Source organism: Perca flavescens, chromosome 7 (genome assembly GCF_004354835.1).
Source record: "Perca flavescens isolate YP-PL-M2 chromosome 7, PFLA_1.0, whole genome shotgun sequence".
Taxonomy (NCBI): domain Eukaryota; kingdom Metazoa; phylum Chordata; class Actinopteri; order Perciformes; family Percidae; genus Perca; species Perca flavescens.
In genome coordinates this window covers 13,784,522-13,811,195 of record NC_041337.1, presented here as the reverse complement: position 1 = coordinate 13,811,195, position 26,674 = coordinate 13,784,522, and the positions used below count along the sequence as shown (strand labels likewise).

The 26,674-nt window shown below is 42.2% G+C and overlaps 1 protein-coding gene across 1 annotated transcript; it reads left to right on the top strand.

The window, feature by feature from the left end:
• The first annotated feature begins 1,832 nt into the window (after window positions 1–1,832).
• bmp7b (bone morphogenetic protein 7b) lies at window positions 1,833–25,589 on the top strand. Its single transcript, XM_028583428.1, has 7 exons — window positions 1,833–2,500; window positions 16,856–17,048; window positions 19,033–19,181; window positions 21,071–21,274; window positions 22,726–22,802; window positions 23,710–23,820; window positions 24,141–25,589. Exons 1-7 carry the CDS (start codon window positions 2,101–2,103, stop codon window positions 24,288–24,290), a joined length of 1,284 nt encoding a protein of 427 aa, XP_028439229.1. The 5' UTR covers window positions 1,833–2,100; the 3' UTR covers window positions 24,291–25,589.
• The last annotated feature ends 1,085 nt before the right edge of the window (window positions 25,590–26,674 follow it).

Genomic DNA, 26,674 nt, shown 5'->3' with positions numbered 1-26,674 from the left:
TGAGTTTTGCATAAAATACTTGAGAGAAATTGTGTCTAATCTTTTGGATGTTTTTTATTTTTTATGTGTGTGTCGTCCACTGAAGGTTCAAACACTATTTGTTCTGCCTGAGTTCTCCTTGTCAAAGGCCCCTCAGTGCAGCTCACCCAGCCTGGCCTCAGCCTGTGCCCAACACTGTTTACTGTGACTGTCATCAGGCCCATGGAGGCCCAAACAAAGGGGGGTCTGTTCCTATTATCCTGCCCAGGATTGTCAGCCCCTCTTTGGGCACAAACTAAGCCAAGGGCTGGGGGTTGTTGGAGGAGCACCAGGGGTTTTGACCTTACCAACCTTACAGCAAGGTTGAGAGAGTAAGAGAATGAGTGTAAGACAATGAGAGAGAGGGAAGGAGAGGAAGATGTATAGTTATAACTGAAACCAAGACCCTTTCAAGTCCCCTGTCGGAAACTGCTGTAATGTAAACACCTGCGGCCATTAGCTGATTCTATCTGAGGCACCGGATAGAAATGTTTATATGTTACAGGCTACTACTGAAAGGCCATTTTAAAAGCAAATAGAGGATTAGATATACAGAATGAGTAGTGGCAGGCTATGGAAGCTTTCAGACTTTAAGCCATGTTGAATTGTCATTGGAAAAAGAGGAGTGGAACACCTTTGAAGACAAGAACAACCACATTAAATGGGCAGGAAGGTGAGCTAAGTGTAGAAGACCCCAAGACACGCTCTGCCTCCTTTCCTCTCTTCCTCTGTTTGCAATCATAGCTTAAGCCGTCTGGCAGCCTCTCTTGCTGTGCTATTGAAGTCTAATTTTATTGTCATAAAAATCACCTGGCAAGCTGTAGCCCTAAAACATCTCATGTACAGAGCCTTTAAAATTCCACTCTCTGTGTAGTGAAAAGGTTTTAGGAGGTCTGTCTAGATAAAGCCGTCATTCCATGGGCCATCTAAAAATGCCTCCGCCTGTGTCATCGAGAGCAGAGCACACAAGAGGGTCAGCAGCGTTCCATTAAAGTGTGGTGTTTAAGAGGTGCTGGGGCCAGGGGGGCAGATGGAGGGATGAAGCAGCTGCCAAACATCTGCACCCCTCCTTCACGGTCTGCTCTCTGTCTGTGCACCGCTGCCTTTGTCACAAACTTCCTGCTCCAGCAGTGGGGATAGAAAGCTTGGATATCTTCAAAAATGCAGCATGAAATGGTCGTTGTGAGGCTGTAATACTGCCTCTTTGATATCAAAAGACAACCAACTTTTAAGTATTAAAACAACCATGTGAGCCAAAGTATTCAGAGAGTGCACCTGCAGAGTAACTATTATAGTCGCAGTACTGCAACTGCATGTTAAAACATCTCCCATAGTATTGAAGGATTCACCCACACAAGCAAATAATTACTCCCTGATATGAAGTCTGTTATTTTCTGAAAGCACACTTAACACTGAAAGGCTATTGTCACTGTCTGGACATCTGTCATTATTGAATCCACACAAGCATACAGGCCCTAGGAATTGTGGGAAAGGAATGACGAAATGTGCTTTATCATAAACTGAAGCATCATGATACAAATCCCGTCCTAATCCGTTTTGTATTTGCACATGTAGCCTCAAGCCTTTCTCCAAATGGTAACAAAGGCCAACTTCGATCTATCCTCATTAGAAACCACAACATACACATAGTCTCTCTCCCCCTCTCTCCCCCTCTCACTCCCTCAATCACCCCCCCCCCCCACACTCCCCCTCTCCCTCTCTGTCAATCCTGCTCCTCCCAGCACACAGCGCGTCCTCAGAACTTGTTCGAGTCTCTCCCGGTGAAACGCCTCTGCTCGCAGTCTCCACTCTGCAGTTGCAGGCTGCACTACCGTTGGAAGCTGTTCGCCACAGGCTGTGGATGAGGACGGAGGTCCGCGCGAACACAAGCTGCCCAGAAAACCAATCAACAAAAGGACTTTGAAGTTGAGTTGATGTTTCATTTGGGAGCACTTCCCTCAACATGAGGGTCCGTATCTGACTTTGGATTTTGAACACAGGCTGCCTTTTGCTATAAGTTCAATATCCATTTGCCAGCGTTTCGGCGAACAGAACTGGGCGCAATTACGCACGGCGAGTACCATGGCACCGATTTTGGATAGACGTGCTCCAGCTCTGCTCTTGGTTTGGAGCTACTGCGTATTGGCGGATACCGCTTTTACGAACTTTACTTTGGACAACGAGTTCCACTCCAGTTTCATCCACCGTCGGCTGAAAAGCCAGGAGCGCAGAGAGATGCAGCGGGAGATCCTGTCGATCCTGGGGCTGCCGCACCGGCCGCGACCCCACCTCCACGGAAAGCACAACGCTGCCCCGATGTTTATGTTGGACTTGTACAACGCCATGTCCACAGAGGGCGACGAGGACAGATACTCTTACCCGTACAAGCCCGTCTTCACCACCCAGGGGCCCCCAATAGCCAGCCTGCAAGACAACAACTTCTTGAACGACGCAGACATGGTCATGAGCTTTGTCAATTTGGGTAGGCTCCTTATTCTCTCACCATTTGTATGACCAAAAGCTATTGAAAATACGTTTCGCAAGATTTATTATAGAAATGTTGTAATGATGGCAAGGATCCAGGCCACTCGTGTGCACTTTTACTTAGTCCAGCCTCTCTCAATTCTCTCAAGCACAATATTTAGATTTTTAATTGTAATGATAAAAAGTAGCATACAGTATAATTGGGTGATTATTTGGAATGTCACAGAGAAATTAGAGGCCCCTTAAACAAAACTATAAAAGATTTTTGCAAGGACACAAACACTGTCACACATTTTTGGCTTGGAGTTCCTGTAGCTGTTGTCAAGTGATCATCTGTAGGCCTGTATCTACTGTATATATATATATATATATATATATATATATATGCACTGTTTACTGCAAGTATTGCTCTCCACTTGTTGCAACTCACTGCTGTTTTTTAGGATCCGTGTTTCAGTCAAAGGATATCAAAGGTGACAGTAGATTCATTGTGGATTTTAGCTTGTGACTTACCTTCCCTAAGGAGCAGCACCTGTATTTTTCTGATGTTACACCTATGCATACACACAGGAGACCACAACAACTATATTTACATACAACTTTGCACAGATATCCAGCTAATACCAGGAGTGTCACATTCCAGTGTCTGTCTCTGTTAAACAGCTGTGCAACCAGCTAATGTTCAGGTGCTGGAGCTGTGGATGATGGACTAGCCAGCAGCTAATATGTCAACCCTGTGTTATCTAAAGAATGAGTAAGTCAACAGCAGAATGGGTTCAAAGTTAACTGGGTCCTCCCTTCACTCTAATCTGGAGACATCCCTATTGACACTCAACAAAATAATGCCAGTTAATGATGATCCAAAGTTAGTTTAGTTAGTTTCACACAATGAGTCATTGTGTTGTAGGATGCACGTCACTCCAATGGAATAGTTTTGTTTAGTTCTTGGTTGATAAATGTTGTTCCCTAGACCACTGTGCTTATCTAATCAGAATGTTTATTGAAATGAAACAGTGTCTGACTATTTTCAGAGGCTGTTAAGTGCAAATAATCGCAACATTAGCAGGCAGTGTCAGATTCATGGATAGATAAACACATCATTATAATTCAATTTGCTCAACAAGTGCAATCACAGCAACTGTTCCTCTTATGTTCCAGATGAGTAGCTGTGTATACTTTTAGTGTATTAACCTTTACCATAATTTGGCACAAGATGGAGAAAAAAGCGAATGGAATTCTGAGCAGGCATACAGTTAAAGCGACAGAATTTTAGTGACATTCTGCGAGGAGTTGGAAGTTTACATTAAATCCTGGAAAGATCAATGTTGGAGCGCCTTGGCAAGAGAGAGGGAGGTGACACTGGTTCCACCACTGTACTGTGTAATTACTGTGGGAGCTGCTGCATTGTGACTATTTTTGACAGGCTTTGACACAGATGGATTTGACCACAGAGACTCGCAAACTCAAGGGCTGAGGCTGCAGTAAGCTGACGAGAAGAAGAGAGCTTTTGAGAGACAAAGAAAGACAAAAGATGGTTGGGACTCGGTCTATTTCTTTTGCAAGGATGATGCTTAAAGCAGGGAGAAAATTTACATTAGCTGGAAAGAACATTTTATTTAATATAGTAGAGGATCATGGAAAGAAAGTCACACCGCCTTCCTGAAGTCTTGGGGCTAATGTAATTACTGATGGCATTTGTTCAGGTTGAGTCTTCCTCATGGCACATGTTCGGTGTTTCCTAATATTTTACCCATTTGGATATAAAGTGGGCATTTGTCATTGCTATGTGTGTGCTATCTGCCACGTGTTGCATCTGTCAGTAGGGTTCATTATTAGATTTATCCCTGAGTCTCATGTAATACCATCAAATACGTATCCAGGCAGCTTGATTCAAAACAGCAGATAGTATGCTGTTTCATTATCCTTCAGGAGAGAGAGAGAGAGAGAGAGAGAGAGAGAGAGAGAGAGAGAGAGAGAGAGAGAGAGAGAAAAAGTGATGGCTATCGAATGGATTGACTATTTCCTTTCCAAATTCCTTCCTTTCCACATTTACTCATTGTGGGTTTGTTTTCTTATTTAGGTTGTCTGAGAGCAAAATGAGTGTGGCTTTTATTTAAAAACTGTCCCTCAAAGCTCTGCGTGTCTCCAAAAGTACCGTGCCAAGGTACATTAGTCAGACTTTGCACACTGGCTGCTGCTTCCTGAGAGGCCTGTTTGCATGTACTGGTTTGTGCTTTTATTGAAGGCAAATACTATGACATGAATGTATCTTATTTTACAATTGGTACACCATAGACCCATTGGTAGAATGTAAACTAAGTCAAAGAACATATCTCAGTGAACTACACTTAATATTAATAATACAAAATATATATTTTACTAGCTCATCCTCTTACTTCCTGATGCCATTCAGGGGAGCTGCTACACTCTGTTGTCAGCTTGTGTGAGTGTTGCAAACTCCAGTGCAACCAGCTAGGGCGGGTGTAGGCTTTGGTACAGACCCCAGGTCCAGGAACGTCCTCTCACTGAGTCACTTCAGTTTAAAAGCCCAGCTGTGTAAATGGCTTACAGCATACATTCAGAATGTACACTGCTACGCAAAACACAGGTCACCCATGGCACTCAGGGTGTGTGCCGGACATGCCATGATAACACACCAGAAAGTACTCTCAAGTGTGGTGACAGAAAAGTATACAAAAAGGTACGATAAGAAAATTATAAAAGTTGCATTTTAACATATTACTTGCCAACATCGTCTGTCTGTCTGTCTATGTGCCTACACGCTGATTTATCTACAGTACACATCCTTTTTGTAACTATAATTTAATGTATTTAACTGGCAGCATTAGCTCTCAGCCACTGTGAATTAAGACATTTCCTCCTTAACAAACCACAGCTTCCAAGGCTTTTGGCCGCTACTTTGGCCTGTGCTGAGCTACAGTTTAGTTCAGTGCATCTTAAATTCTTACACAGGCCGGTCATACTTAGCCATTCAGGTACACCCACAAACACTCCTCATGCCCAACCTAAAATGCACATTTACACCTCCTAGAGCAGTGATTCCCAACCAGGGGTACTTCTGCTGTTGCTTGGGGGTACGTAAAAAAATTGTAGAGTAACCCAACTTATTTGAAAAAATATAAATTATGATTTGATTAAAAGAATTCATTCACATATTAACACTGAGTCAACTGTAACACCTAAGCAATATGTGTTGCATTTGTGTAAGAGTGTGTGAAAACTAGTTACCAAGCGACCACAGAAGTTTAAACAGGTAGCTAAAAGTAATGACTAAACTGTTAAAATAATTAGCTAAAATTTGCCTGCTGGATAAATGGTTGAAACATTCAGCTTCACACCGAGTACTAGAACACTATATTAGTAGTAGTTGCTGACCAAACCAACCTTAATATTGACAGTTCAATTGTATAAAAAAAATAACAATATCTACTTTTATACTGTATATAATTAGTGAATCAAGGGCTGTGGGTGTACTTTAGACCAAGAAGGCTGGGAACCACTGTCCTAGATCACAGGAAAGGGCTGGAACTTGGACGTCTGCTATTTGCATCCTGGATGACTGAAACAGTAGCAACATCAACACCTGTGTTTGTGTGGGAGGCATGTTATCATGAGGTGTGGTAGTCACCGTTTTGTTATTTTGTCTGCTCTCATGCAATCTGGCATGCATTAACTTAGTCTGAGGTGAGTTTGAGCAAAAGAGGCAACTCTACGTTCCATGTTTGTGTGCGTGTACATTTGGGCTGGCCAAAAATTCAGTGTAATGGTTCATATTCTATTGATTAATATTGTGATGATATGGTCTTATCATGATATTGTTCTAAATTAAAGGATGTTTTTCTAATTGTCAACAAATCCCATGAAAAGACCAAAACCAACAATATACAAATTGTATAGTATGTATAAATTTGTTTGACAAGATGAAGCTTTTCTTTGACATGTGAGAAGTTTGGTCGTGTGTAATGGTGACAGTAACATTAATATTTGATTATTTTACAAGTGATTTTGCATACATTTGCCATATTATGGTAAGTACCAGTATTGTAAAAAATCCTCATTAATATCATGATAATACCAGCTTCTGTTTCAGGGTTGTGTTTTTGTGCATGCTTGCTCACTGTCACACTGTCATGGCTTACTGTTCTTATAAACTGTGCTTGTTATTTTTTCAGTAACTGAACCTTGGCTGGCAGGCCACTGCATGTGTAACAGTGATGCTGTAAGTCAGCCTTTATGTCTGGACACTCAGCTGTTGTAAAGTAAAAGCATCAAAAAAGTGAACAAATATAAAGCCATTGAAAAAAAAAAAGAAGTGCTACCAGGGTGCATTTAATTGCTCAGTGTTCTGCTGCTGTTAATCTGCACAAGATGTGATACAGTTCACTAAACAGAGTTGAAAAGCAGTACACAAACAAAGCTCCACTGATTTTCTTTCTCTCATTGTTGAAATATGCAACATTTTGATATCGTTATCTCACCCAGTTCGAGCCGTGATGTTGCACATGGGGACCAGTTTTAGTGTCTGTATTGTGTCATGTTGAAGCTTTGCCTATATTCAACTAGTGACTTGTGGCTGTGATCTGAGAAGGGAGAGGTGTCATAAACAGACTTGGCTGAGTGAGTGAGTGAGTGCACTAGCAGGTAATTATCCTCTGTGTTACCTTGGTGACCTGACAGGGCACCAGCTGGCCCTCCACCATTCATGGCCCCTCCGTCTGCTCCCACCAGTGCTGCCACACAGTTTGTCTGCCACTTCTATCTGCTTTATAGAACGTGGTAATAGGAAGGTAATGGAGAGCAGAGAGGGGAAGAAATGTCTGACTGGTAAATTAGTTTGGATTTATTAGAGGCTTTGGCTTTCAGACAGCATTGTGTCACCGGCTCCCACACTCACGGCCGCATGCTCGGAAGCAGTTGTGTCACACTACAGTCATGCCAGAGGCACGCAGCTCTTGTTTTATAGCCGATAGCCGAGAAGTGGAGAGTTCCACACTTATGATTTCAAATGAATAGCTCCAATATATCTCTTTAAAAAAAAAAAAAACATACTCATATATCCAGTTCATTCCCTCCCCACCCTCATCTCTTGCTCCTTGCATTCCTCTTTGCAGTGGGCTGCCCATGGTGCTGAGGTTAATACAGATGTTTCCCTCTGTCTGCAGGCCAAAGCAGCTGTGCAGAGAAACTTTATCTTTTCAGAGTCCAACAAGTCTCCTCATCTCGACCTCCACCATCATGTCTGGCCCTGTCTCCAATCTGTCCCACACGCAGGACCATCTGATACCAAATTTCCCTCCCTACGCTCCTGAGCCAACAGTATTGATTATCAGCAGTGTTAATTAGTTAGTTATTATATGGTCCCAGTGGTGTTGTGTGGTGTTTAGTCTCCAACCTCCTGCCCTGACCCTCACCTCCAGAGGTTTAAACCTCCCGTGCTTCCAGACATAAAACATTTCAACACTTTCTCAAGTTCTTTGGTGTGTTTTTCCACTCCCCACCTCTCTCTCTCTCTCTCTCTCTCTCTCTCTCTCTCTCTCTCACTCTACATACACTCACTCACACACACTTTCTCTGAACCCAAAACCCAGCTTTCCCTTTCTCTCTACTTCATTTCTCACTCCTCACACTTTTTCCCTATCGTTGAGTTGTTGTAATTTGATGGATTTGTCTGTCTCGGTCTCTCCATCTCACACTAGAAGCTGCTTCCCCAAATGTGTTTGAGAAGGCTTCTCATCACATGAGGACCAGAAAATTGAAACACAAGTATGTGTTGAAGGCCAGTTATTCCTGTGTGTGTGTGTGTGTGTGTGTGTGTGTGTGTGTGTGTGTGTGTGCGCGCAGCCTGTCCTTGCCACTGTTAGTACGCCTTTCTCCCTCCCGTAGATTTATGTCATCGCTTCTGTATACACTCCTAGTGAACTAAAAGCACATGCATGTGCATGCATACATGTGTGGAGAGAAAAACACACACACTTTATTTGCCCAAGAGGAATGTTTCTGGAGCTAATTAGTGTTATTGAGTGCATGTTTTATTGCCTTCTGTTGGACAGGGAGTGAGCAGAAGCAGAGGAATGTAACAGTTGGTACAGATAGCCCTGCCTTCCTGTCAGGTAATTTCTCCTAATGCTCTCCACGGTTTGATGTATTACGCTGAGGTCTGGTGTGTAAATAAATACCACAAATGGAGACAAAGAATCTCTCTTAAATTTCAGGCAGCTTTACAAAGTCTCTAGCCACACCTGTTGAACCCAGGAGTCCAGAATGACATCTGGATGAACATAGCAGAGCCTCCGTGCTCTTGGCCAGTCTAAGGCACTTGCTGGGAGGGATGATGAAACACTCTGCGTGTGGGACTTGACATATGTGGCAAGTGTTTAAAAGGCCCAGATGTACTAAGCAGCGGGCGTTCTAGCTCTGCTACAATGATGGACGGAGCTCCTTCATTGCCAGGAATGTTGGGCTCATTTTAGTTTTTCTAATAATTTCACTCTCCTACTCTAATTATTTTCTCTTTTCTGTCTGTCTCCAAACGTAGCTCCGATTTATGTTAAACTCACATTATTTGACCTGTTGACAATATGCGACCACTGCAATGTGCATATATAAAGAGGAATAATTGATACATTAAAGTGAGCTGTGAGATTATAAAAAGTGCAGAGGATAACAGAATGAATATTTACATGCGTTTAGCCACTTCTCTTTCATCTGGGTTACTTTGGCCTTGCCTTATCAGTGACCGGCAGCACATAAGACTCCCCTGCACTTCTATGACGGCGGGTACCAAGCAGCGAAGCTAAGAGAGCAGATGTGGGCCAGAGCACAGCCAGAGATCCTGGGACCAACAGCTCTGCTGCTGCAAAAACAAATACAGCACTCTTTACTTGGTACTGGGGGAACTGACAGGGCTAAGGGGAGAGGAGGAAGGAGATGAGAGGAGAAGGAAAAGAGAGAAAAGGAAAGAAGAGAGGGGAGGAAAGGAAAGGAAAGGCCAAGAGGAGAGGGAAAAGGTGGATCAAGAATGGATTCCGTGCATTTCTTCAAACCGAGTGCATTTCTTTCTTTATTTCTTTTCCTTGTGGGAACATAATGTGCTTTAGTTTAGAGCATTCGTGTTAGGGCAGTTATGTGTGTGTTTGTGCATAGAAAAACACAATTTTAAAGCCACTTACCCAGCCCAGTCACCAGCTGCACTGTGTGATGTGTGTTGGTTGTCCTAGCGGAAGATTGCGTTAGCGGAAGCCCGTAATACTGACCAGATTCCTCAACAGGTTTCAACAGCCAAATCAAAGCTTGTAAAAGCCAAGCAATAACTGTATGCAAGTGTTTTTTATGATAAGTGATGACATTTTGCGTTGGACAGTGTGGAATATGAACTGCATGTGGCAGGTTTCTATTTGTTTAGGCAAGCGTGCAGCTGTGTTTCCACTGTGTTTCCCCTGTGTTTCATCCACAGCTACTCTTTTTATTTAAAAAAAAAAAAGAAAAAAAAACCAATGGGCTGTAATTAAACAAAATAAACAACAAGCTGTTAAATTTAGGGTGCCAATGTGCCCGTCATGTGTGCACAAGATGCCGCTCTGGGATGCAGGAGGAAATTATAAAAAGTTTTATGTAGACCCTGGGAAATTTGTGTGTCTCTTTGTGCCAATGTGCGTATTGTATGTGCATTTTCCTGAGGTCTATAATAAGAGGTGGCTTGGCTGGTTGAGAAGGGTGTGGTCCCTGTGGCCACAAAATTAAAGAACATAAAAACAAGGAGATGAGGGGAAGAGTGAGAGGGGGAAACTGAATGTTTGTGGTTCCACGTCTCTGAGTTGTTTTATCCTGCAGTTAAGAGGAAGTGCAGATGGTTACTGCGGCATTAGCACAGAGAGATCCCTCATTGCTTGTAACGGATCTGTCCACACCCCTTCATCCCTGTCTCTCAACACATTATATCGCACCACAGAACAATGGCCGCTGAAGATTTAGGATGTGGTTTCTTTGTTGTCATCGTTGCCTTTCGCTAATGTGCAATCTCTCTCGACAGACCTCTGAGTGAACATGATGATGATGTCTAAGCTCCAATTTCGGAGATGACTCAATTTGTCCTGCAGGACCTTCAATCACTGTAGTGTGGGCTCTTCAGATTCATCCCTTCGGCTTACAGTAAAGGAGAGGTTCATCCAAAATAAATTAATAAAAAAATGTAAATGTGAAATTATGTATTTTCTCACTCACGAAAAGGTCGATATTACTCTAATGTCTGTCTGTGAAATATGAATAATATAACTTGGCTCAGCACAAAGACTGAAAACAGAGGGAAACACCTAGCCTGGCTGTATCTGTAGGTAACAAAATCTGCTTGCCAGGACCTCTTAAGTTTACTAATTAAGACATTATGTTTCGTTTGTTTCATTTGTACAAAATCCTAAGTGTAAAAACAACAGTTTGGAGTTTAATAGCGGGAATTGGCTTATTGGGGTCTCCTCTGGTAGCCTGGCAACTGCTCCCAGCCAAGAAATAGTTCAGGACATAAATCTCGTGAATTGTTGTTTTTACACTTTTTGTACAGATTAAACTAACGAGCCAAGCTAGCTGTTTTCCTTTGTTTTCAGTCTTTATGCTCAGCTAAGCTAACCAGCTGCTTCAGCTTCATATTTAGTGGAATCGATCTTGTCAAGCAACTCTATGCCAGAAGCAAATAAGCGTATTCCTGTCGAACTATTCCTTTAAACCAAAACTATGTGCATGGCTAGACACCAGTAAAGATAAGATCATTTTGTACTTTGGACGAACTGACCCTTCAACACAGCTCCTGCGCGGCTTCTTTGTAAAGGACAGAGGTTGAGTGCCAAAGAGAGGCTTTACAGTCTGATACATTCTTGTGAGTTCCAGGCTGTTACATAGCCAGTATAAATCTCTGGTCCATGATGCCCAGCGAAGCATGAGGTGGAACCCAGCACTACAGTTTACGGGTGCGGAGGGCAAACATGTTTGATGGCTGCAGTGAGAGGGAGAGAGTGGTCAACAAAGCTGCTGTGAGTGAATCTGAGACCTCTCGATGGCCCTCAGGCTAAAGAACTCAAAGGTTTGGTTTGACCACAAGTCTAAAATGTAAAGACTTCTTCCTGTGGTTACTGCTTCGACTTACACACAGGCTCAAAGGCATGTGTATGTAATTGTGCACACACACACGCACACACACACACTGCGGTGAGTTAATGATCGTTAAGTGTGAGTAAGTTATAGCATGAAACTTCGCTGACCCTTGTCCAGGGAGCCATTGCTGTCAGGCCCTACAGCAGTACAAATACATCACACAGGCATGATGTCATCAGTAGTCGCCAGTGGGCAGGATGTTTCCTAACGTGGTAATCACCCTACTGTGGGTAGTCACCCGGTACCCAAGAGATCAAACCCTCTCTACTCTTTATAGGATAAACATCTTGAGCAATCTGCCCGTTCCTTGCACTCAGTTTTTCTTCCCCTCCTTCTTTTAGCTTACGGAAACTATGACTTATTTGTTCCCAGTACTGTGCTTAAAACATTGTTGAAGTTAGAGCAAGAGGAAGAAAGAAAGACAGATGATTATGGTTCATCACTTAAATTTGCATGACTCTATGTAGTGTTCCAGTCCCCCTCATTTACTTCCAGATTGTCATGATAAAATGAACTGACCCTGATTTGACTTATTGCTTTTTCTAGTTTCTGGTTTGGGAATCAGGTGTGCTGTTAGAGTTAATGGGATCCACAGGGATGCAGAATGAGGTACAGATAATGGTTGCACAGTTATCTCAAGAGAGCTGAAGGTGGGATGGGAGGAGGGAAGGGGGGGGCTTAAGCTGTCGGTTGAGAAAAGTGAAAGTGGTGCCAGGGGTGAGATCCCCCCCTGCAGAGCAGCGGAAGCGTGCAAGGCGGGACTAACAGGTGTGAGGGTGCCGAACAGACACTTGGGCTAATGCGAGTCGTCAGATTTGGCCACTGCCGCTCCGGAGCTTGAGGTGTCGGAGAAGTGTCTTAGGTCTACTGGCCCGGCAGGAGAGGGGGAGAGGAGCATGCAAGAAGAGAGAAAAATTTGTTAAAGGACAAAGCTGGATATATACGATGTTTTTGTTGTTGTCAACAAATCCAATGAAACCCAGCCTATCAGTGGCTCCCATTTGTTGGGAGAAATGGGTAACAAATGTATGTTTTCATTTTTTGTAAAAGTCTAGATCATTTCCATAAACAAAGGAGAACTATTGCTTTTAGCAAATGTTACACAAACAGGAGTAAATAGTGTATTTGTTTGGGACTATTTTCAGCTGTGGCTTTGGTGCGATATGTGATATGTTTTTAATATTTTTTGGCAAGAAGAATAAGCTATATCAGGCTTTGGCTGGAAAAACAATGCTTGTTAGTAGGATCAATTCATTAGTCTGTAGACAAAACAGAGTACAAAAAAATTTATAATATACAGTTTAATGAAATGAAATCCAGAAATCACCGAATTGCTGTAGAATAGTGAACCTCATATCAGTGTTGATTATTTTCTGGAAAAGTTAGAGATTCTCAGTAGCGGAGAACACGACAAGGATGCCGTACGCCTGGATAAATCTCAAAAGATGCTAACACAGTGGTCATACCGTAGTAACCCTCTGGTTGCCAGGTGTACGGTAGGTTTGGAGGACGGAGAAGTCGTCATCATCACGAAATCTCTGATGTGTGCTGCTGTGCACGTGTGTGGCCCACACAAGTCAAATGATGTGGGATAACTGCATTATCAGCAAGTTGTATAAAAAGCAAATCAGATGTCAGACTGAATGGTAAAGCAGCTCACTGTGTACGTGTATATGTTTGTGTGCTTGTGTGTTTGTCTCTTTGCATGTGTGTTGTTGCATCTCTAATTATGGATTACAGAAACCCATAATGATTGTGTTACCGTGCTGTGACGCACAAGACCGTTCGCTTCACAGGAAACACTTTGTGATAGTTGGTTGTGTGTGTGTGTGTGTGTGTGTGTGTGTGTGTGTGTGTGTGTGTGTGTGTGTGTGTGTGAAGGGCTCATAAGCCGTGAGAGGGTGTGTTCACCATGTTTGTGGTGTGTGTATGTTTGCGACACAGGTGGGGCGATGGCTACCCGCTTCCTCCCAGAGGAAGTCATAAATGCACCCGCTTGACTTTGACTGTGCCTCTTCCCCTCATATAATGACTGCCATGCTGCTATAATGACCTGTAAGAGAAAGAATCAGGGAGACAAAGGAAGACTCGTGGCAAAGGCTAAAGCTTCACTTTGTAGGCTGTTCTCATTTTCTCTTAAACTGAACAGATGAAATTCATTCAATGAGGAGTGGAAATGGAAAACGATGCAAGAGAAATTGTTTGTGTGGGAGTTTCACAGCAGCATCCAGCTGTTCTCACAAGCAAAGATAAAGAGCTTTTACAGTGAAGGGGCGGGCGGCTGCCCTGGAGGCTGAGGAACAGGTCTGGCTTTCTCCCCAGAGGGAGTGCACCTGCACTGGGCTACAGGAGGAGGGAGAGGTCCCTGGTGTGGTAGAGGAAACAGCAGGCCCTGGAGCAGAGAGGTATGAAGGTGAAAAGAGAATGCGTGAGAGAGGGCACCAAAAACGTGTAGTAAGTAAATGGATGGTTGATCAAATCAAAATGGTAGTCCTAACTTTGTTATATTCCTCTTTTGAATCGAGAACATTTGCTTTGTTTAACCACTGGGCTATTACAGCGTATTGTAGTGTGTAGTAGAGTCGGAGTGTGAGGTCAGCTTCAGGTGTAGGTGTAGCTTTAGACTTTTCACCACTAGAAGCATGCATTTTCAACACAGTCAATATAATGTCGTAAAGGGTGACTTGGAGGGTGGGGGCTTGATAAAAGCACTGATTGACTGAATAGGTCCACAGTGCATATTTGTGTGGACAGAGAGCACGCTGTTAAATTGATGAAGGTCTAAGTCCATTGTTTTTAGGAAAAGTTAAACAGCTTTTCAAACCAGTCCAATGTGTGCCCATAGCAGACCGAGGACAATGGGAGCCTAAAGCTAGACCATCTAATGGCCAACAGAGAGCAGAGCTGTCCCTCATTGAAGAGTAATTAGATCCTTTCTTTACTCCTGCTCTGGCCAATCATCTCACAGTGCTTCCTTTGTATAATGTCCTTCAGCAACTGGTTTTAATAGACACAAAATGAAAGGTAGTGTAGGGCAGAAAGTCTATCGGGAGAACTCCATAAAAAACAGAGCTGAGGAAGACAATGAGGCAGGTGTGCAGTGAAAGGAAAAAAAACATAGCACTAGCTGTGTAGTGAAACATGCATAACATTTACATCACTGCACACTTATATTACTAACAGCTGGTATAGAACAAGTATGCTGTCGTCAGAAATTCTTTTGAATTGTAATATGTGTGCGTGCGTGCGTGCGTGCGCAGACTGTAAAAATAACGTGCGCACTAGTGTGATGAAAGATCCTGTTTTTTTATAACTAAAGTTGTGCAGAGTTCAGAGACAGTTGACTCTGATAAAGAACTGCCGAGTAGCGATGGATGGCTGCCGAAGATTGCAGAGGGATGGGCTGCTGGAGAGGGCTGTCCTCTGTCACCAGCTGTGACTCAGCCCTGCAGGGGCATATGGTTGTACTGTATTAGGACTGTAAACAATTATTTTCATCCGCTAGCGCCATGGCTCTAGGGATGGCTTTGTCAGTCTGTTGGTCAGTCAGTCTGTCCACCACTTTGGTCCAGACAGAAGTATCTCAACAAATATGACATGGATTGCCATTAAATCTTCTCACATTGGTGGTCCCCAGAGGATGAATCCTAAAGAATTTGGTCATCCCCTGACTTTTCCTTTTCCTTCCTTTTCCAATAGCCCAATTATTGGAAATGAAATGTCTCAGGATGAACTATATTAACTTTGGTTATCATCTAGCTTCATCATCAGGTCAAAAGTTCAATCTGTCTTGCAAAACTAACATTCCTATCTGCTTTGGCTGTGCTTTGTTTTCAGTGCTAATTAGAAAGATGGTAAACATGATAAACATTAAACTTTCTAAACATTAGCATGTTAGCGTACTAATTCTGAGCATTTAGCTCAAAGCACCACTTTGCTAGCCTAGAAATCTTGACGTACCCTAGCGGCAGCAAATTTAATTTGCAGCCAGGGGGTGGGTCTGGCTTGTCAGGCTACCACTGTGCCTATAGTCTCACAGAGCTGCTAGCATGGCTGTAGACTCTTAGTCTTTTTTAATGTAATCAATGAATCCTTTGGATTTAAATTGCTTGTTTGTCTGACCCCCAAACCCTAAGTTTCAATTTGCGTTAGTATAATATCATTTGTATCACTATTTTTTTTTAATCAGTTTTCTTTGTTACACACTTTGTAATCTCTGGTTGTGATAAGTACTATATAAATAAGGGAGGGAGGACATCTATAGGCTACTCTAAACTGCAGTATATAGAAGGGGGACACGATCATAAGAAAGAAGTGCTCAAAATGCCCACGAGATCTGGGTAGATGATGCATTGTTTTCATGGTTTTTGCCAGCTTGTAAATAATTTGTGTGTATGTTTCTGTTTGTATACGTATTGATGCGTGGTTGTGTGGGCGGTCTTTCTGACAGTTAATAAAGAGAGAGGTGGAGGGAGAGCCAGGAGATGATGAGAGACAAGGCACTGACCCCTGGGATGTCCTGCTGGGGCATGAGAGGAGCAGGGTCAGGGGGGGCACGTCTTTGGGGTGCAGGGGGTTGGAAAGCTGGGATGTGGGGATGAGAGAGAGGAGGGGATGGGGTACACCAAACATGAAGCCCCCAACTCATGAGAACCAGATGAAGGACAGACTGGATGACTCTCTGGGGCTATAGGAGGAAGAGAGGGAGAAGAAAGGGGCTCATAAAGCTGTCAGAGTCCGCCTGCATCTCTCTATCATGGCTCAGTGTGCGCCAGATGCATTACTTCTAGTGCTCGTCCTCATGAATGTTTCAATCATAGGCCAACATGTGTACTGCATATCTATAGATGTTTTAGTCTGGAACGGACCCAGAGTCTGACAAGCTATGTCAGCTCCTTGCTAACAACGGAGGTTGATGGACTGTGGCGGAAGAATGAATAGTAGAAATTCTGAGATCAAAAGACATTTGTTCTCCAGCCTCGACTTCTTTTGTAAACAGATTTTGTTTCTCTGTAAGATGCAACTGAATTTATTGAGTTAAATTACCCCCTCTGTGTCTCCCTGCACACATTTTGTATCCCTGCTGGTAAAGGGGGGAATGTAAAAAAAAGCAACATTCTCTGCATACATACAGTCTGTCAGATGATGCATTTTTTTAAGTTTTCATGTTTTACTTTTGTTTTGTTTGCAGTGGAGCACGATAAGGAGTTCTTACCAGTGCGGCGGCATCACCGAGAGTTCAGATTTGACCTATCACGGATCCCGGAGGGTGAGGCGGTCACTGCTGCTGAGTTTCGTATATATAAAGACTTCATCCACGAACGTTTCGATAATGAGACCTTCCGCATCAGCGTCTACCAGGTGTTGGAGGAACACTCTGATAGGTGAGCTTGGATATATGGTTTTGTTAGTTTGAGCGCCAGTAATGTATGTTTCAATATTGTCCACCAAGTGGAATATATTCATGTTGCTAAGCAATAATTCTATCTGGAATGGGGCTGACATGATTTTGAATTGATTTAAAACCAACTACCTGCTAAACTATTTCCATTCCCATCAGCCTCAGCTGTTCAGTGCTAATGAGCAAATGTTAGCATGCCAACACAGAATTCAGCCATCATTCATTTCAGTATTTAGATCTGGGCTTTTCCTACTGTTAAATGTCAAAATGTCTGTGAAAAAAGCCTATTGTCAAGGCAAGGCAGCTTTATTTGTGTAGTACATTTCAACAACAGGACAATTCAAAGTGCTTTACATGAAACATTAAGGAGCAGTTGAAAACAATAAAAAAATATATAAAAAAAAGGATGAAATACAAGATTTAGGACACTAGTATATGTGTAAGCCGTTGCTCCATACAAGTAATCCACCCGCAATCCTTGCTGTTCTTTTCTGTTTTTTTTGCTGTGGTATCGAAAGTACTATCCAGTTTGTTTATTTTTTTGGACTGGTATTGTATCAAAGTTAAAATTCTGGTATCGTGACAACATTACTACATTATAATACAACATGGATTGACATCATGGCTGTTCTCTTAAAGGCCAAATAATCAGTTGATTCATTCATTGTGTGTACACAACAAAGATAAATCAAACCCTGCTGCTCATCATTCATTCATCCATCATACCCTCAGCATAATTAGCAGGCAAGCAGAAAATACACTGCGTTATGCAGCAGGTTGTCATCGCAAGGCTTGGAGGTTAGTCAGTGGAAAGCTTTATCAACAAACAGTGTGAAGTTCCCAGAACGGCCGGTCCCACCGGTCTTACTTTTTAATTCTCTTTATATGACAATGTAACTTCAGTAACAATTAAAAATATAAAAACAGATAAAATACGAATAAATGTTATAGTGCAGTATAAGAAATTAACAATTATTTAAAGAAAGGCAGCATCAATAAGAAAGGTCTTCAAAATCTTTAGGTTTTGGACTGATGTTCGTAACTTAATGACATCACCTTGGAACTTGGGACTCTATGATATTTGCCTTTGTCATTATTTTCTTCTATTTATTAGATACATTAATTAAAAACAATATATGTATCAATAATGAAAGCATAAGCATAAATTGCGGTCCTTATCGCAAAGCTTTTCCAATCAGATCAGATCTTAGACCCACCTTCTCCATGTGGCTAATCTGGGCCGTCCAGAAGGTGTATGTAACTCGGGAATGGCCCATGTCCTGCTCTCCTCGACCCCTCCTAAAGGTTTCTGTTGTCCAGAGGGAACAACACAGTCATTTATTCCTTTGCCAGAGACGGGTCTGGGTACATGAATGAACCAGAGCTCTGTGACATACTATCTGCCCAGTCAGAAAATAGGTCGAGATACATGAATGGCCACATGAAGAACAAGGGATTTTAGTCTCCGATGGTGAAAGGGTAGAAAATCCTGAGTTCAGTGTTGGACAGTAGGACTGACTTGGATATGCATTATTTCACTCTCTACTTTTCCCAGTTTTTTCCTCTTCCGCAGCTGTGTACCCCCTTCTCTCTCTTTCTCTTTGGCTTTCTGGCTCCCTCACAAAATTCCAGCCAGTGATGGACTGTGTGTAGTGTATGAAAGGACCGGCCGTTTATAAAGCCATTATTGTCAATTACGAAAATGAAGTGTTCCCCTGGGCCTCACCATCTGGAGCCCTCCCTCCCTCACTCTTTTTCTTGCTCCATCTCTCTCCCTTTTGCTTCACTCCGTTACACTCCTGCGACTCCCTCTCTCCACTCCATTACTTTTGCGCTTCGGTCACTTAGCTTTACACATGGTTTCAACCTATCTTTTGTAATTGTGCAAATAATTTGACTTACATGTTGACTTATATTCATCTCTGACTTTGAGTGTAAAATTTGATTGTCTTTTGCGTCCCTTCCAGGGAGTCAGACCTGTTTCTGCTGGACACTCGGGTGATCTGGGCAGCAGAGGAGGGCTGGTTGGTGTTTGACGTGACAGCCACCAGTAACCACTGGGTCCTGAACCCTGGCAGGAACCTGGGTCTACAGCTTGCCCTGGAGAGCACAAACGGTGAGTGTCAGTCAGCTCAGTGTATTCCCTGCCACATAGGAAGTCACAGGTGACCATATTACCTGCGTGGCGAGTTTTGAGACTGCCGAAGCGCCTGGCGAACATGCATCAGAAAAGGCAAGGCAAGCCAAGGCAAGGCAGCTTTATTTGTATAGAACATTTCAGCAACAGGGCAATTCAAAGTGCTTTACATAAAACATTAAAGAGCAGTTCGAAAACGATTAAAAAACAAATTAAAACATTAAAAGACAAGAATAAAATTGAGAGTGCAGTATAAAAATTCAAAGAACCGAGAGATAAAATATGCAAATAAAAGTTACAGTGCAGTATAAGAAATTAAACATTAAAGAGCAGAAAAGGACAAGAACAAAGGTACAAAGACGAGGTGATGAGAAACCAGAAAAAAATCACCGAGATGATTTAACACCCTTCTGACAGTGTAAACAAGAATTAAAAAAAATCACAAAGATATGATTTATTGCCCGATTGTTTGTGTTGAGTTTGCACAGGTGTTTATAGTGGTACATGGTAACTATCTTAATTAAAATGAAAGTATTGTAAGTATGAATTAAAGTTGCTAATTCAGTTAATGAGTTACCAGTTATCCAGCAGGGTCCTCTAGGTATACCCTAAAATGTACTCTGAGTAAAGATTCCTTAGTGGATTGAGTTCAAACTCGATTTTAAGCGCAAACATTGCAAAATTAAGTGTTAAACATAATGCTATGTTTGTGTAGTTGATAAAGTTTATACTTTATTTAAAATCTAGTGATGAACACATTTACAATAACAGAAGTAGATGGTCAAGTCAACCGTGTCTTGGTATGTTTTCAGTGACTTTTTATGTCACTGATAAAAAAAATTATCCTATTTTGTATGGCTAGGACATTTCTGTATTTTTGCCGCGGTATCGAAAGAACTATCCAGTTTGTTTATTTTTTTAGGACTGGTATTGTATCAAAGTTTAAATTCTGGTATTGTGACAACATTACTACATTATAATACAACATGCATTGACATCATGGCTGTTCTCTTAAATGCCAAATAATCAGTTGATTCATTCATTGTGTGTACACAGCAAAGATAAATCAAACCCTGCTGCTCATCAGTCATTCATCCGTCATACCCTCAGCATCATTAGCAGGCAAGCAGAAAATACACTGCGTTATGCAAAGGATAACATCTTAGCAGAAGGTTCGGAGGTTAGTCAGTGGAAAGCTTTATCAACAAACAGTGTGAAGTACAAGAGCGTGTTTGAGAATATTATCTCTCTACAGGCTGGCAGGATGTTACATGTTAGGTGAGGAAAACAGACAATTGTATTGCTTTCATGTTGTGGGAGGGGAGTGCTGGAGAGGCTGTATCTATGAATGTGTGTTTGTGTATGAAGGTTTAATGGGCGAGCATGCACAGACAGGTCCACGGGACATCCCGTCGCCAGCGGCGACCATAGGCCTTGATTTACCACATAACGGCGATCAGACACACATTCTTCTACGTGACAAGTAGATAGACACTGCTGGAGAGCACATGCACGAACATGCACGAACACACCCACCCACACAAACACGCACTCACTCACGAGTAGAGAGGCTTTGAAGTTCAGCGCTACGTTTGTTCTTGCCATTTCAGAGGCAGAGAAGGGATGAGAAAAAGGGAAAGGAATTCACATAGGCAAATCTCATTTGCAAAACAGACAAAAGTGTTTGCAGTGAGGAAAGCGAGGACCACACACATGCAAAATAAACTCTAAACACAGACACCCCAAGCGGGCACACATTTATTTGAATTAAAAAGCATTTCCTTATACATCACCCTGTATGAAAAAAAATCTGGATTTTTGTGACGCCATCACCAAGGTTGAACTGTTCTCTCTGTCTCCCCCTACAGGGGAGAGCATCAATCCTCGTGTGGCAGGGCTGATTGGTCGCAGTGGGCCACAGAATAAACAGCCCTTCATGGTGGCCTTCTTTAAAGCCACTGAGGTGCACCTTCGAAGCATCCGCTCAGCACAAGGGGGGGCCAAACAGCGTAACCCCAACCGCTCCAAAGGGACAAAGAGCCAAGAGGCACTGAGAGTGGCCAATGTTGCAGGTAAACACGCAAAGTGTGTATGCTGTATATACAGCCAGCTCTGATTTATGCTAGGGCTGGGCAATATATCGATATTATATCGATATCGTGATATGAGACTAGATATCGTCTTAGATTTTGGATATCGTAATATCGTGATATGACAGAAGTGTTGTCTTCTATGGTTTTAAAGGCTGCATTACAGTAAAGTGATGCACTTTTCTGAATTTACCAGACTGTTCTATTATTTGCCTTTTCCCCACTTAGACATTATGTCCACATTGCTGATGATTATTTATCTAAAATCTAAGCGTGAAGATATTTTGTTAAAGCACCAATTGTCAACCCTAGAATATCGCCGCAATATCGATATCGAGGTATTTGGTCAAGCATATCGTGATATCTGATTTTCTCCCTATCGCCCAGCCCTAATTTATGCTATTGTTTTGAGCCGACCCCTGGTTTGATCTGGCTTTTGTTGGCAATGGGGAGAATCAATGGAATGGGACACGGATGACTAGTTTAGCGCATTGTGTGTACTCATTGACATGCAAACACAAGCATCCCCAAATATACAATATATCCAGAGCAACTAAAGAATGCTATTGGAATTTATGGGATTTTTGCACGACAAAACATGTGATGCATACTTGAGGGCTTTGTTTTAGAGGTGTGAGAGAGCTGTGTTTATGTGAAGCGCTGAAACATTAGACTGTAATGCCTGAGCTTCAAATATCCCTCTGCTGTCTTTGTTTATTTACACAAGCATTACAGAGCTGTTGGGGCCAAGTTCCCTGCATGGAGGTAAGGGAGCGCAGGCTTTTATGGCAGAACACATCTGCGGTGTGCTGTGGGGCAACCGGGGGCTACAACACATGGGCCAAATGGGCCTGTTTGGAACTTTGGATACTAGCGGTCTTTAACTGGATGATGAGAACCAGTCGCTCATGATCATTTCCAATCTGAACCACTCTCAGGAACTAATGTACCACAGAGCCCCAGAGGTCACCAGAGGAAGCAAGAGAGATACCTTTAGATAGAAAACAGACTACATTTTATTTTTTTTACACGTGGATGGGGTAAAGGGGAAAATAAAAGCTTGAAATGGGTGAATAGAAAGGAGAGAGAATAAATAAAGACTTGAGTTATGAAAAAAGGGGCGAGCCTACTCTATGTGCACATCTGTTTCATCCAGTGAAAACTCAAAGCACAGCAGAGAGACCTCCAAGCAGGGTGGCCCATTCATTTGAAACAATTACCAAATTGCTGCTGTATCTGGAGGTGATTTCCTTCAGCCATTGTTTAAATGTTGATGTTTTGTATGAGGATACTGGCTGTGTTTAGGTCTGTTCTTTATCGTCTCTGTCTAATTGGGGTCTGACTACAGTAAATAGTTACTCTTGTAGCTGAATGGGATAATAGCACATGTGTTGAAGTATAATCTCTCTCTGTCTTTCTGTTTTCTTCCCCAGAAAACAGCAGTACTGATCAGAAGCAGGCCTGTAAGAAGCACGAGCTCTACGTCAGTTTCAGAGACTTGGGATGGCAGGTACGGAAAGCATTCCTCTCCCACAACTCCCAGGTAGCCCAAAAATGCTTACCCCAACAAAAGCCCAAATCAGACACTCCTGGTTGTAGGTCTTATCCCAGAATCCTGATAAACGACACACTAGAATCAACTCCTATAATGCCTGAGCCCAAGGGTATTGTTTCCATAGGGGACAGGTCCACCACACTTTTACAGGTCCAGCTTGACGTACTCAGTAAAATGCCACTGGTTCCAGCTTCAAAAATGTGAATGTGAGTTTTTCTTTGTCAGTTTTTTTTCTTTGAACTCTCAAATGAAAGTACTGCAAATATCTTTGGGTTTTAGGCTTTTGGTCAAAACAAGCAATTGAAATATTTAGACTTCGGCTGAGAAAATAGTTATGGGAATTTTTTAAAATGTTAAAATGTTCCATTAAACAGGAAAATAATAACAATAATAATAGGCAAATTAATTGCTAATGAGTTAGTTGCATCTGTAAATTTATATTTTGATTAACAGCTGACAATATACAATTATAATATTATCCAAAAAGACCCCAGAATCAAAGATAAGGCAAGTAATAGGACAGTGCTCTTTTTTTTTTTTTACGATTATTTTTTGGGCTTTTCCACCTTTAATTGATAGGACAGCTAGATGAGAAAAGGGAGAAAGAGGGGGAAGACATGCAGGAAATCACCTCAGGTTGGACTCAAACCCTGGAGCTCTGCGCCGAGGCACAAGCCTCTCAGTATATGTGCGCCTGCTCTACCCACTGAACCAAACCAGCCACGGACAGTGATCTTTTTAGTAAAGGTGCAAATACAACATTATCTATCATTAGTATCGGGTCCCTATCAAGGGATAAATAAATTCAATTTTCCCAATTCTACAAACCTACATTTCTCTCCGTCTCCCTCCCCACTCTCAGGACTGGATCATCGCTCCTGAAGGATATGCGGCGTACTATTGCGAGGGAGAGTGTGCCTTCCCGCTGAACTCCTACATGAACGCCACAAACCATGCCATTGTGCAAACCCTTGTGAGTAACCATGGAGGGAACAAAAACCCAGCAGTCATGTTAAGAGTCTAATCATCTCATCAACTGTCAAGACAATGTAGCTGCTGTTGGAACCACTGTATTCTATGATCCAAAGCAGTTGCAGATTGTATTTTAGAGTAAACTGTCATCAGTGAACGTGACACAGGATAAGGTCAACATTTTAAAGACTGCTTTTTCTCCCACAGTACTTAGATTCAGTGTATGGCCCTGTGTGCTAGATCCTTTTTAAAACCATTTGTTGATATTAATTTGTGGTGTAATGATGATTTTAACATTTGAACTCCCCCTACTCTTCCCAGGTTCATTTTATTAACCCGGAGACGGTTCCCAAGCCTTGCTGTGCTCCCACACAGCTCCATGCCATCTCAGTGCTCTACTTCGATGACAGCTCCAACGTCATCCTCAAGAAATACCGCAACATGGTGGTCAGAGCTTGTGGCTGCCACTAGACTGTCAGCATCTTTACATAGAGACACACACATAATGCACACACACACATGAGTAGAAAGGGCTTCTTCTTGCTGTCAGGCAGCATTTGAAACATTGAGAATGGAGTACAAAATGTACTACATGTATTTTATGAACGTTCTGAGAGGTCAAGACAGTCTCCTGTATGAAAGATACTCTTGTTACATTTTGTCCTGAAGTAAACCCGATGTTGTGTGGCTCAACGGGGATTTCAATCCATTTTAGACTCCTTGCCACAAGTGCACAGACACACACACACACACACACACACAAACAAATATGCACGCACATACACCCACACCCACACACACACACACACACACACACACCACACACACACACACACACACACAAGAGCACTCAAGAGCAGCCGTGTCCACGGCAAACGGCGTTGGTCTGCCTCAGATACCCTTCTCTCAACCGGAACTGTTGAAAGCCTCCTGGATTACCTCATGGCACCAAGCTAATGAAGTAGCAGTAGAAACTTGGAAATGCATACATATACATGCATAATTACACACACACACACACACACACACACACACACACACACACACACACACACACACACACTCTCACTTACGTTTGTGCTTTCTACTGTGCATACAAGACATTAAAAGCAGTGATTGTACTGTATATTCATTCACAGTCAACAACCTTTTGTTTATTTCAATAATTGTTATTGTAGTTGATTCTTTTACTGTAGATTTTATTATATAAATATATTTTTATGACTAAGAGACCCGGATGGATGTTCTGAATTTCTTCTATGTACAATACTGTGTAAATACTTGTAAAACGTGTATTTATTTCCTAGAATGTCACTTGGGTTTGTGTTTTCTCCTGTATGTAATGCTGCCTGTTTTCTTTCACACAACAGTACACACCAGTTGAGTTTAAACTCGATATGCCTCTCTCTGCCTCACATGTACATGAACGCTACACAGTGATGGCGGAAGACAACTTATGACAACTTGGACCTGTTTAAATGTCGACATATTTCATCAGTCAGAGCTGTTCCATATACAGTACCTAACGCACAGTTTTATAGCAACATTCAGATGACCTGTCAGAGAGAGAGAGGGAGCTTTGCACGTGGAATCTTGTTCTGTGTGCTAGACATTTTCAGGTTTATATCCCTCTGCTGTAATACAATCTGTCATATTTAAAAGGTCTATTTATTGAGAGCTGGCTAAGATGTTCTACAATGTGCTCCGATGTCTCAACCATGTTTTACTGCTGAACTGGTACAACAATAAACTGGGAGAAAAGCAATAAAACCCACCTTGACATGTGCTGTTTAATCTGGATGAAAAAGCAGACTTAAATTGACATACTGGTGTTGTTCTCAACACGTTCCCACACAAATATTTGCTCAGATTGTATCTTTGCCTGCTGACCTTAGATCTTGCTGAGAAGTGTTTCCACGAGCAAAAGCAAGCTGAAAATGTTTTCTCAGGTTTATGTTTAGGGACATGTGTGTGTGTGTGTGTGTGTGTCTGTTTGTGGTTTATGCATGTGAGGTGGATATGTTTTTTTTTTGTCTTTGGGTGGGTGGATGTTTGCACATACATTTTAATGTAAAGCGCAGGTTCTGTATTTCATGTCTACCATAAAGCCATTTATAGTATTATTTTTGCCATTAACATGAGAGCTTTAACTTCATTTTTTTTTTTTAAGAACCATTTTTAGGGGGCTCAATACAATCCAATACAGCAGTCCTGTGCCAATTATCCCTTTATCTTTGTCATATTTAATTCTTTTTGATTGGCTCCTCCAACTACAATACTAGATGAGCCCTGGATTTCAACAAGCTGGATGTGTTATGCATCCTCCTCCGTACATCATTTTAATGTTATTTACTGCACATTTGCTTGGTTGATTTAATAACAAAACAGATGTGTGGGGGGAAAAGGCAGTAACAGTCTGACACTGCCCTCTGCTGGGGAAAAGTATACATTGTGTTTTTCTACGTAATCGTTGTCTCACTAGGAGACAACAACCTTTTCATTTCTTATCGATCTGAACTTTGCACTGGTATTGCCCGCCTGCTCAGTATCATTACCTGATCTTAAGAAATAATTAATTTCAGACAGTACAATAACGCCTGTGAGGAGGAGGAGGAGGAGGAGGAGGAGTCCATTAAAAAAAAAATCTCTTTACACATACTTTCATTTTCACATGAACGTTTCGAAATGTGTGTGTGTGTGTGTGTGTGTGTGTGTGTGTGTGTGTGTGTGTGTGTGTGTGTGTGTGTGTGTTTGTGTGCATTTTGGTGTGTGATATTAGTTACTGGCGCTGTCCTGTTGCCCACGTGCTGTGACTCCTGTGGGGTGGGGGATGAAAAGAGAAAGAGAATTTTCCA

Coding starts and splice junctions, on each gene's coding strand:
- bmp7b (XM_028583428.1), top strand. CDS start 2,101: ATGGCACCGATTTTGGATAGACGTGCTCCAGCTCTGCTCTTGGTTTGG. Junction 17,049..19,032: donor TTGGAGGAACACTCTGATAG/GTGAGCTTGGAT, acceptor CGTCCCTTCCAG/GGAGTCAGACCTGTTTCTGC. Junction 22,803..23,709: donor TCAGAGACTTGGGATGGCAG/GTACGGAAAGCA, acceptor CCCCACTCTCAG/GACTGGATCATCGCTCCTGA.